The sequence below is a fragment of the Mustela erminea genome, chromosome 9 (genome assembly GCF_009829155.1).
Source record: "Mustela erminea isolate mMusErm1 chromosome 9, mMusErm1.Pri, whole genome shotgun sequence".
NCBI lineage: Eukaryota > Metazoa > Chordata > Mammalia > Carnivora > Mustelidae > Mustela > Mustela erminea.
This window is the reverse complement of record NC_045622.1, coordinates 99,561,016-99,574,245: the sequence shown is the minus strand read 5'-3', so window position 1 is coordinate 99,574,245 and position 13,230 is coordinate 99,561,016. Positions and strand designations below refer to the sequence as shown.

Below are 13,230 nucleotides of genomic sequence, written 5' to 3'. Positions count from 1 at the left end.
TAAGCAAAATTCTGCCTTTTGTGGAGCAAAACAGTAGAGTTAAATAAAAAATCTCCAAGTAGGCAGTGAATTTCATTGTTTCTCCAACTCTTCAGTATAAGCATTCCTCTATATTTCTATTTTAAAAAGACTAGTTGGGGTGCCTGTGTGGCTCAGTTGCTTAAGTGTCTGGCTTAGGCTCAGGTCATGGTATCAGGGTCCTAGGATCGAGTCCCATATGGGCTCCCTGCTCTGATGAAAGCCTGCTTCTCCTTCTCCTTCTACTGCTTCCCTGCTTATTCTCCCTCTCTCTCTCTCTCTCTCTCTCTCTCTCTCTCTCTCTTTGTGTCAAGTAAATAAATGAAATCTTTTTTTAAAAGACCAGTAAATGCTTTAATATGTACAATAGCAAAGACTTCTAATATTTCAAATCATCTATATTCCTAAAACAGAATTTCTTCTGAGTCAAACATGGTACGTTTATAGCACTCTACATTCTGTTATAATTAGGGAACGTTTGAATGTGTGGGTGGAACCTTGTTTTAAATATGGCAGTTTCAGAATGACATTAAAATATAGATTGCTCTAGGCAGTATAGACATTTTAACAATGTTTATTCTTCTGATCCAAGAACATGGAATTGTCTTCCACCTTTATGTCTTTTCTTCAATTTATTTCATGAGTGTTCTATAGTTCCTAGAGTACAGATCCTTTACTTCTTTGGTTAGGTTTATTCCCAGTTATCTTATGGTTCTTGGTGTTATAGTCAATGGAATTGATTCTCTAATTTCCCTTTCTGTGTTTTCATTGTTAGTGTACAAGAAAGCAACTGATTTCTGTACATTGACTTTGTATCCTGCCACATTACTAGAATTTCTAGAATTCTAAAATCCTAGAATTGCTGTATGAGATCTAGTAGTTCGGGGTGGAGTCTTTTGGGTTTTCCATATCATGTCATCATGTCATCATTACATCTGTATCATGTCGTCTGTGAAGAGAGAGAGTTTGACTTCTTCATTGCCAATTTGGATAACTTTTATTTCTCTTTGTTGTCTGATTGCTGTGTGAACAAGAGTGGTGAGAGTGGGCACTCTTGCCATGTTCCTGATCTCAACAGGAAGGCTGTGAGCTTTTTCCCATTGAAGATGATATTTGCTGTGCGTTTTTCATAGATAGATTTTACAAAGTTCAGGAATGTTACTTCTATCCCTATATTTTGAAGCCTTTTAATCAGGAAAGGATGCTGGATTTTGTCAAATGCTTTTTCTGCATCAATTGAGAGGAACATGTGGTTCTTTTTTCATAGAGCTGGAGCAAATAATTCTAAAATTTGTATGGAATCAGAAGAGACCCCAAATTGCTAAGGAAATGTTGAAAAACAAAACTGGAAACATCCCGTTGCCTGATTTCAAGCTTTACTAAAAAGCTGTGATCACCAAGACAGCATGGTACTGGCATAAAACAGACACATAGACCTGTTCCACTAGAGAGCCCAGATATGGACCCTCAACTCTATGGTCAAATAGTCTTCAACAAAGCAGGAAAAAATATACAGTGGAAAAAGACAGTCTCTTCAATAAATGGTGCTGGGAAAACTGGACAGCTATATGTAGGAGAATGAAACTTGACCATTCTCTGCTCAAAATGGATAAAAGACCTCAATGTGAAACAGGAATCCATCAGAATCCTAGAGGAGAACATAGGCAGTAACCTGATATCAGCCACAGCAACTTCTTTCAAGATATGTCTCCAAAGACAAAGGAAACAAAAGCAAAAAATGAACTTTTAGGACTTCATCAAGATTAAAAGCTTCTGCACAGCAAAGGAAACAGTCAAAAAACAAAGAGGCAACCCATGGAATGGGAGAAGATATTTGCAAATGACAGTACAGACAAAAGGCTGATCTCCAGGATCTATAAAGAACTCCTCAAACTCAACACACACAAAACAGATAATCATGTCAAAAAATGGATGGAAGACATGAACAGACACTTCTCCAATGAAGGCTATCAGACACATGAAAAAATATTCAACATCACTAGCCATCAGGGAGATTCAAATTAAAACCGCATTGAGATACCACCTTACACCAGTTAGAATGGCCAAAATCAGCAAGACGAGAAACAACGTGCGTTGGAGAGGATGTAGAGAAAGTGAGACCCTTTTACACTGTTGGTGGAAATGCAAGTTGGTGTAGCTAATTTGGAGAACAGTGTGAAGATTCCTTAAGAAATTAAAAATAGAGCTTTTCTATGATCCTGCAATGCACTACTGGATATTTACCCCAAAGATACAGATGTAGTGAAAAGAAGGGCCATCTGCACCCCAGTGTTCATAGCAGCAATGGCTATAGTCACCAAACTGTGGAAAGAACCAAATGCCCTTCAATGAACAAATGGATAAGGAATATGTGGTCCATATACTCTATGGAGTATTATGCCTCCATCAGAAAAGATGAATACCCAACTTTTGTATCCACATGGATGGGACTGGAAGAGATTATGCTGAGTGAAATACGTCAAGCAGAGAGAGTCAATTATCATATGGTTTCACTTATTTGTGGTGCGTAAGAAATAACTTGGAGGACGTGGGGAGATGGATAGGAGAAGAGAGTTGGGGCAAATTTTAGAGGGAGATGAATCATGAGAGACTATGGATGCTGAAAAACAATCTGAGGGTTATGAAGGGGTGGGGGGTGGGAGGTTGGGGGAGCCTGGTGGTGGGTATTCAGGAGGGTATGTATTGCATGGAGCATGGGTGTGGTGCATAAACAATGAATTCTGTTGCACTGAAAAGAAATTAAATTTTTTAAAAAAAAGGTAAAAAAATAAAATATGGCAGGTTATTTTCCTTTATAAATAGCATAATCCAAAATGTACACATCACGCAGGAATCCTAAATACATATTTCAGAGCGAAAGAAGTCAATGTGAAGTGGCCCTTTTTGTATGATTCAACTAGAGTTCTTCCTCCACTTACAATGGAGTTATGTCCCAGTAAACCCATCATAAGTAGAAAATATCATTTTTAAGACTCTTAATTTTTTATTATTATAGATTTTATTATTTATTTGAAAGTGAGCAAGAGAGTATATGTGTTTGTGTGTGTGTGTGTGTGAGAGAGAGAGAGAGAGAGAGGCATCACAAGCAGGGTGGAGGACAAAGGGAGAGGGAGAAGCAGACTTCCCACTGAGTGGGGAGCCAGATGTGGAACTTGATCCCAGGACCCAGAGATCATGACCTAAGCTGAAGGCAGAGGCTTAATTGACTGAATCATTCAGGTGTCCCTGAAACTGTTTTGGGTTATACACATGCGATACAGGAACTACAGGCATTCTGGAGGTACTGTGCAAAGAAACATGAATAGCAGGAAAAAATAATGTGGAAGAAAAATCAAACAGTGTTTTACTTTCTTTCTTTTTTTTTTAATGTTTACAGATTAAATTTTATTCCTTCTTAGCATCATAAAACAGAACATATAAGTTTATATAATTAAGAGCTAATAATAGGTAATCTAACTTTTTTTTATGTTTTCAGTGTTCCAAGAGTCATTGTTTATGCACCACACACACCCAGTGCTCCATGAAATACATGCCCTCCTTAATACCCACCACCAGACTAACCCTTCCCTTCTAAAACCCTGTTTGTTTCTTAGATTCCATAGTCTCTCAAGATTCTTCTCCACTTCAATTTTCTCCAGTTCACTTCTCCGTTCCTTCTCCTAATGTTCTCCATGTCATTCCTTATGCTCCGTAAGTAAGCGAAACCATATGATAATTGACTTTCTCTGCTTGATGCATTTCACTCAGCCTAATCTCTTCCAGTCCCGTCCATGTTGATACAAAAGTTGGGTATCCATCCTTTCTGATGGGGGTGTAATATTCCATTGTTTATATGGTCATATTTTCTTTTTCCTTTTGTCTGTTGAAGACCAACTTCGTTCTTTCCACAGTGTGGTGATTGTGGCCATTGCTTATAGGAATATTGGGGTACAGTGTTTTTATAACAAAGAGAAATTGGACAAACTGCCTTCTCAGCAACTACTAATAAGGAAGTGAGTCTTTTTTTTTTTCTTTTTAAGATTATATTTTTATTTATTTGACAGAGAGAGAAACAGAGGGAACAAAAGCAGGATAAGTTGTAGAGGAAGAAGCAGTCTTCCTGCTGAGTAGGGAGGCTGATGTGGGGTTCGATCCCAGGACCCTGAGATCATGACCTGACCTGAAGGCAGACACTTAATGACTGAGCCATAATAGAGAAGCAGTTCTATTGCAAGATTTATGTTTGGAAAATACATCATAAAACATTTGTCAGTCTAAAGTTTGAAAGGGCATGTGCTTAAAATGACCCACTTTGTTACCAGAATAAAGATCATTTTCATGTGTAGAATGGGTAGATCAATAAATGGGCAGAACAATATCATGGAATCAGCAATCAGGTTAAAAGTCACAAATGACAGGGAGCCTGGGTTGCTCAGTGGCTTAAAGCCTCTGCCTTTGTCTCAGTTCATAATCCCAGGCTCCTGGAATCTAGCCCTGCATCAGGTTCTCTGCTCACCAGGGAGCCTGCTTCCTTTCATCTCTCTGCCTGCCTCTCTGCCTACTTGTGATCTCTGTCTGCCAAATAAATAAATAAAATCTTAAAAAAAAAAAAAGTCACAAATTACCAGTACACCTGAAGGCCTCTTCATACTTCTTTAAAATGACCACCTTTGGAAAGTAATCACTATCTTTATCTATAAAACAGATGAAGTTTATCTAGTGTTTGAATTTGTAGAAAATCAGTAATGCAGATTTTATTCTTCAGTGTCTGTTTTTCTCAGTATGTTCATGAGACTCATTCTTTATGATTTATCTATTTCCTGATTATTTTCATTGATCTGAGGTATCTCACTGCATGGATATGTGACAACTGACCCATTACTTCATTGCTAGACATTCAGGCATTTCATTTGCAAGGATATTGTGAGTACAGTTGCTTTGAATATTTTGAAACATGTTTTTTGTTGACTGCATATCATCTGTTGATACGTGCTTTTTACAAAAGATACACATAATACACATAACTCCTAGGACATGAAAAAATTGTAACTGAAAGCATGAAAAAAATAGAATAGTCAAAATGCAGTTGTATTTATTTTATTTTATTTTTATTTTTAAAAGATTTATTTTATTTACTTATTTGAAGGAGAGAGGGAGAGACCACAAGAAGGGAAGTGGCAGGTAGAGGAAAAGGCAGAATCAGGCTTCCCACAGAGCAGGGAGACCTATGGTAGGCTAGATCCCAGGACCCTGAGAACCTGAGCTAAAAGCAGACACTTAACCAACCACCTAAGCCACTCAGGCACCCAAAATGCAGTAGTGTTGGAAGTGGCCAGAATATATATATATACACACACATACATATATATATACACAAAATTATATTCATGTGTAATTTTGTTATTATATCTTTTATTTATATAAATATCTATATCTATATCTATCTATATAAATATGTATATTTGTAACTGTCCCTCAGAACAATGTATTACTTAAAATATAACCCATGGGTAATTTTACTAGTTACCAAGCATGTTTAGATCTAGCCTCAAGAAAAACACATACTTGGCAACAGGCCTCTGGGAGAGAGGACGATATAGGGCCTTGAAGCCGAGAGCTGGGGATGCCTGGCTCAAGGCAGAATGCTGCCTGCTTCATTTTTCTGTTATCTCCCCCCACCCACCCTGAGAACACCTGTGGCTAATTATATAAGTCCTTTGAATGTGTTTGCACAGTTACAAACTTTATACTGTTTGACCAGACATATTTTGCCTTCCTTGTTGTTTATCTACAAAACATACAATTAATGTTCAGCCTTCTTCAGCTCTTCTGTTGATTACTTTCTATATCTAACAAAAAAGGGACTGAGGAGTTGTTCGGGGCAACAGTCTATTCTACTATTGTCCCCTGCTCCCTTTCTCTTGCTGCTGACTTGTTTGTGATTCATTCTTCTTTCGTGGGCCGCCAGGAAGTGGCATATATTGATATAATATATATCATATATATAAACAGATATATAAAAACACTACACTCATCAGCTCTTGAGTAAGTATGAGTTATTTAAAATAATTCATCCTATTTAATGCCACAAGTATATTCTCAACAAGTGTCAAAATATCTGAGTCACTTAGAACAACATATTTAATGACAATGCAGATAAGGTATGAAACAACAGTAAAAGGATAACTTTCAGTTGCAAATGAATTATAATTTAGAAACATTTTAAATAAAAAGTGAAAAGAAATCATAATTGAAATTAGAGAATAATTATAAATAAAGTTAATACAAACACTATTTATCAACAAAGTATGCCAATGCTTAGAGGTAAATCCCTCTCATCCCCTCTACTTCTTCTTCCCGTAGTAACTGCCCAGTCTCTTCAGAGATGATTCTCTCTTTTCCATCTTTGCTACCTTATCATGTGGGAACACCTGTTTGTTATGTTACTCCTTCCCACCCAGAAAACTGGCATTCACATTTTTCTCTGAACGGTAAAGGGTTTACTTGTGACATATGAGTCCTTAGACTTGAAGAACAAAGGAAACAGTAATCTAACAGACAATTCTGATTCCGTTGCTCACACCTCAGTAACTGTGTGTAATGACCCAGTGTCCTCGGAATCATCTAACATTATGTAAGCATTTGTTGTATGTAGAATTCAGAGCACACTCTTTCCATCTTAGAATTCTCAGTGATAGATGGGGCTTCAGATCTTTATGTCAGGTCAAACATGCATGCCAACGATTCTGAACCTGTGATATTTTAATTGGGAGGTTTACATCAATTGGCTTCAAGTCCATGGGCCTTCTTGAATTACTTAATCTGCACGTTTTGGATAAGCAAATGACTCAAAGGAGGTTTTAATAATACATCTATTAGGATGGCCAAAATATGGGACATCATCACCAACACATGCTGGTGAGGATGTGGAACAAGAACTCTCATTGCTGATGGGAAAACAAAATGGTGCCGCCAGTTGGAAAGACACTTTGTCATTTTGTTACAGAACTTAAACAGTTTAGCAATCCCACTCCTTGGCATTTACCCAAAGGAATTAAAAACTTATGTCTACAAAAAAACCCTGCCCACACATGTTTAACAGCATCTTTATTCACAATTGTGCATACAACTGGAAGCAGCCAAGATGTCCTTCAATAGGTGAGGATAGGTAAATTGCAACATCAGACAGTGGATTATTACTTATTGCCAAGAGAAATGAGCTCCAGGCCATGAAAAGTTATGAAGATCCTTCCAATGTATTCCCCATGGTACCTGGCACTCAATCACAAAAATGAGACTCTTCTTGATCTTCCCTGTCACTAATTTCCTAGTTTCATGTCTTACTAATTAGACTTTTAGGAGCTCAGTGTCCAGCTTATAACCCGACACACAGAAGAAGCTAAATAATTAATTATTGAATGAATAGATGAGCCAATAGCCACAAGCATATTGAAATGATTGTGTTTTCTGCATACTCTTTTTCACCCTTGGTCTTTGTTATGCAACAAAGGGAATATTCTCAACCTAACTCATGTCTATCTCATGATTCCCTTTCCTCCTTTGTGCCCATTTTTGATGCTTTCATCTAGGAAATCTTCCTGACCCCCTGGTCTTTGTTGTGTGTCCCTCAAACATGCTTTCCTTGCTCCCCTGTGCTGCCACTACCTTCCCATTTATAACATAAATTCTCTCATATTCTGCTCACCTCTGTGTATCTCTCAGTAGATCTGAAGCTTTGATGACAAGAACTTTATTCTGCTCTATTCACCACTGAAGGCCCAGCAATCATCAATGTGTGTAATATTTTTCTGTCTAGAAATATCTATTGATTAATGAATAGGGAATAATACACACACACACACACACACACACACAGATATAAATGGAATATATTTTTCCTGAAGTTGTTTTGTGTATAGATGGAACTACATATTTTTAAAAACTTTTCATAATGAAATGTTACCTAGAAATAATCTAATTAGCATAAAAATGTCATGAACAGCTCGCATTCATATGATGATGAAATCTTGCTGAAAGCAGAGAAAATATCAATGTAAGATATTTGTTTTTTTCATTGAGAATCTCAGTTTCAATCTTTGTAAATACATAGTTTAATCAGGAGTTCAAAAAATTGTCATTTCTCAAAGAGATCTTGCTAGAAATCTCAGTCTGAATCAGATAAAAGTAGAAAAGAAAGTCCCTTGTCCCCACTCTTATTTCTTTGATCTAAATTTTCTTGATGTTATTTAACTTCCTTAATGCCATTATTCACTCATTCAATATTTATTGTGCCTGAGACATTGTGCTGACTTGTAGAAACTATTTTTAACAAACAGTCAAGTACTCTATGGAGTGTGACTTTAATAAGAATTCCTCTCAGATGATAAGATGTTCATTAATTTGGGTCATGATTCTTCCTAATTGGTTAGCAGCCTAAGACAGGTAATATGAACAATACAATATGACTCTGAAGTCTACAAGTGAACTTGGAAACTTGGGATAATCTTAGTTATCCCTCAGAGGTTAAAGGGCTCACTTTTACAATGCTATAGACATTTTAGACTCTAATTTTATAGAAAGCATGTTATCATCAATTCTGGTATATAATAATGAGTCGAATTCTTAATAAAATATGTTATATTTTATAGACAGCAAATATTCATAGTGAATATGAATATATATATGCCTATAGTACATGCTGTATCTATATATATACACATATATGTGTGTGTGTGTATATATATGAAAAACTGTGGTTAGTTTTTTTTTTTTTTTTTTCTTGCACACATTTCTGCTCCACTCAGTTCAGTAGTTAGCATTCACGGTAGTTTATTTACTCTTTATTTGGTAGGTATTCCTTTCTGAGAACTTCCAAAATGTCTTTTTGACCTTTGTTTTCATTGAATCAGTGCTGAGCTCCAGGCATATTTATTTCTCACGTGAAATAACTTTTCTACTGCACAATTTTCTAATGGCATTTTTCATCTGATCATTTCTTAAGGTATAGATTAACGGGTTTAACATTGGTGTTATCATAGTGTAGAACACTGAGACTGCTTTATCAATAGATAAAGTAGTCACAGGTCTCATGTACACAAAAATGCAAGGCACAAAGAATAGGATAACTACTGTGATGTGGGAGACGCAGGTGGAGAGGGCTTTGCGCCTTGCCTCCAAGCTGTGGTTCTTTAGGGAACGCAGAATGACCACATAGGAGATGATCAAGAGAAGGAAGAGGAAGACACAGAGAAAACCACTGTTGGCAGCAACGAAGAGGCCTAGAGTGTGGGTATCAGTGCAGGCAAGATTGAGCAAAGGGTTTAGATCACACATAAAGTGATCTATGACATTAGGGCCACAGAAGGGTAAAGGGATGATAAAGAGGATCTGTATGGCTCCATGAAGAAAACCTCCCACCCACACCACTCCCATTAACAGGCCACACACCCGCCGATTCATGATGGTTGTGTAGTGCAATGGCTTGCAGATGGCCACATAGCGGTCATAGGCCATTACAGTAAGTAGGATAATATCAGCACCTCCAAAGAAATGTTCCCCAAAGATTTGGATTATACATGCATTGAATGTGGTGGTCTTCTTTTCACGGAGTGAATCTATGATGAGTTTAGGGGTATTAACAGAAGAATAGCAGGCATCAATGAAAGAGAGATAGGCCAGGAAATAGTACATGGGAGACCCCAATAATGGGCTGGCAGAGATAGTTACCATGGTGAGCGTATTTCCTACCTCAGAGATGATGTAAATCACCAAAAAGATGACAAATATGATTTTCTGCATCTTCGGATTCTCTGTGAGCCCCAGTAGAACAAACTCCGTCACGTTGTTTCTATTCTCCATTATTTCATATCATGAATAATTGCATTACCTGAAAAAAATTCCTTTGGATTAATGTAACCTTGAATATATTAAGCTTTTTCATCTAGTAAGCAATACATACCTAGATTCTATGGAATTGTGGACTCTCATGTGGTTTTTTGAGATAGAAAATAAATTATGAGTTCTTTAAGATTACATAAATTATTTTCTAGTTGAAGTTTCTGTTCAGTATGCCCGTGGGGAACTTTGTAAACACACAGGTAGGAGGAGATCATTTGCGCCCACTTCATCATCTGAGGTGATTAGTCATGTAACAGGAAGTCATCAAATGAATACATACTGGCTGTTAAGTAAGAAAAGTGAGGTAGTTTATGATGTAAAAGCTATGAATGCAAGGTTAGGAATTTTCCCTTTATCCTAAGGAAATGGGAAACCATGAGAAGACAGTGAGAATATACATGGGAAAGTGAAGAGAAATTAGAGGAAGAGATAATAAGGGATAAAATTTTAATAAATATCTTCATGTGTCTTGGATGAAGTGGGGTGAAGTTCAGTAAGAGTTTGGAAGCCAGAGACAGAAACCCCAGTTAAGAGATTATTTATTATAGTTGGTATAGTATTAACAGAATGTTGTTTGTGGGTAAATAAAGTATACAAAATCTACTATAAAAATAATAGTGTTTATTTTTATATACAATAGTATTATATTTGCTAATGATATATATATAGAGAGAGAGAGAAAGAGAGAGAGAGAGAGCTTAAAATTGATATGTTCATGGTATAATAACAAGTGTTGTATATATGGGATCTCATTAAATACTGATAACATCCCATTTGTTTGGTATTATTCCATCCATTTTGAGATGAGGAATCAGTTTCAGACTATTAGTTTGATGGTAATAATAACAATAACAATATTTACTAAAATTGAGTATTTAGTGGCCTTCAGTGTTTTTGTAGATATTTGCTGATTTAATTCCCACCACGAATTGTAAGATAACTCCAGCTCTTGTTTTGACAATTATTTTATATGTTAAGTAATAGAAATATAGAGGAGGTAATGATCCTGCCAAGATCTAGATGGTATATTAAGAGCAAGAACTAAGGTTAGTTCAGATTATATTTCTTCATGGTTTTCCTCCAAATTATTACCCATGCCCTAAATTGTTATAATTAACAACATGGAACTAATTATCTTTTTTATATGACCACAATAATAATTGTTTATTACTAATTTGGAGGCAAGTGTCTATAACATGATTTCATTAAGACACACACACACACACACACACACAAAGACATGCCTGAACTCCCAATTATCAAGTAAAAAAATAAAAAAAAGTCAAATAAAAAAAGAAAAGGTGATACTATGTTTATTGAAAGCTCTTTTAATCTTGACTTCTTTCACAGACTAATTTCTTCCTACTATAATCTGCCTCCAAAGCTAACCATCTGTTTTTTGTTTTGTTTTCTTTTGTGTTTTTTGTTTGTTTATATTTTTAGTTTTCAGTCAAGTTTTCAAGCCATGTGTTAAATGTTGAAAAGGATTTCCACTGTGGCTAAGTGCTTTCATCTGAAAATCAAAAAGACAAGGTTAGGATTCTGGTTTTCCACTAGCATCTGCTTTAATCTGCAGTACCTTTCCAACACATGACATCCTTCTTTTCTAATCTAGAAAGCAAGATTAACCATTTCCATCCCAAAGTGTTTATGAGAATTGTTTAAGGAAAACTGTTTAAACACATCACCACCGTGTCATATGCACCGAGGACTTTCATCTATTTTGTAACTGTGTAGGCACCTAGGATATAGGAATTATCGATATTTTGAGTGATAATTAAGCAATCATTTAGTTGTGCAAGAAGTTCAGGAAGAATCCTCTCCAATTCTACTTTTAAAGAAGGCACACAGACTCAATTATCTGTAGCCTTTGTGACCAGAAAGAATTTTCCATTCGTGATCGGATAACACAGCTGATGTTATGTATCATTTATTATTCAGACTTATATCTCTTCTATGTGAGAAGTGTATTTCCATCGTGTTTTCACTCTCATGATTAGTCTAGATTATTAAACTAGCTGTCTCATTACAAGAGCATGGTGTTTGGTGACAAAGAGCAGGGTCCTACAATTGGCTTCAATTCCTTGAGTTACATTTTTTTTTTTTTTTTTTTTTGGTCAGCTTAGGTGAATGATACTTACCAACTATCTTTTCAAGAAATGGGGTGAGGATGGAATACTTGAATATTATATTTGAAGGGACTGAAACAATTATTAATATATATGGGAGCAACAATATTTAAGATGCATCAACAATACTGAACACTTACCTTACAGGCTTAGAAGATCTTAATGACGTTTGGAGGTGTTCAGAAATAATCCCAATTTCAAACTGACCTCCTCTCAGATAGGTAACTTTCAATATGAAAAATAAGACACACCCAGGAGGAGACTAGTCAAATAATTTAATACCAAATCAAGTTTTTAAGAACGCGTTTTAATCAATCAAAAGCTTCCCTTTTAGCCTAAAGCCTCGAGTAGTTTTTACAGAACGATTGAGATTTCAATTTAGAATGGATTATTTTGGAAAAAATATGGAGATGTCATCTACAGATGGCTCTGGCCCCATAGGGAAGAAGCAAGATGTATAGATAAACACGTTCAAATGGGTCATTCTGAGCATATGAATCTTGCTCTGCAAATGGAATCAACAAAAATCACATTTACCTTATAGTGCATGCATATTTAAAGAGTTTTCCACAGGTTCAAGGACCTTGTCATGGTGTTGTTACTTTTTCTCCCAGGAATTAATTATCTCCTCTGATAGAAAGAATTTGTCTTGGAAACCATGCTGACCGTGTCTCTCATGCTTGACAAACATCCAGCTGTGAATAGGGAATTGCATGCCTCGTACTTGGAATCCAAACACATAGGAATACCCTTTCTCTAAATGAACCTGAGCTTCTAAGAAAGCAGAAAGTTAGGCAGGTAGAAAAATGGTATATTTCCAGTGTGGTGACCTGTGATGTAGCTAACCTATTGAATCACATCAAAGAGAACTTTTGCCTCCTTAACAATTATATAACTTCTCTGGAACCTGCTTCAGATTGCTTAAGAGCTAGAGCAGTGAGGGCATGAAATCAATGGCTGGCATTTTAAGGTTCTTGACTCCAAAAGCTGTTTTTGTTTGTTTGTTTTCACAATCACTAGGAGACATGAAGTAAAAACTAACTCTAAGAAGCTCCCAGCTGGTTATCTTTGGGATTCATGGTTTGGTCAGCATAGAATACTAGGCACCATTAAAATTGTGGAGGCAGATCAAAACACAAGATGAGTCCCAATTGTTCTACAACTATGTCACTTAGTATTGTTGATT

At 36.3% G+C, this 13,230-nt stretch overlaps 1 protein-coding gene across 1 annotated transcript; it reads right to left on the bottom strand.

The window, feature by feature from the left end:
* Window positions 1–8,946: 8,946 nt before the first annotated feature.
* Window positions 8,947–9,876, bottom strand: LOC116599164 (olfactory receptor 4C46-like). The gene has a single exon (XM_032358878.1). The coding sequence runs from the start codon at window positions 9,874–9,876 to the stop codon at window positions 8,947–8,949; it is 930 nt and encodes a 309-aa protein (XP_032214769.1).
* Window positions 9,877–13,230: the final 3,354 nt, after the last annotated feature.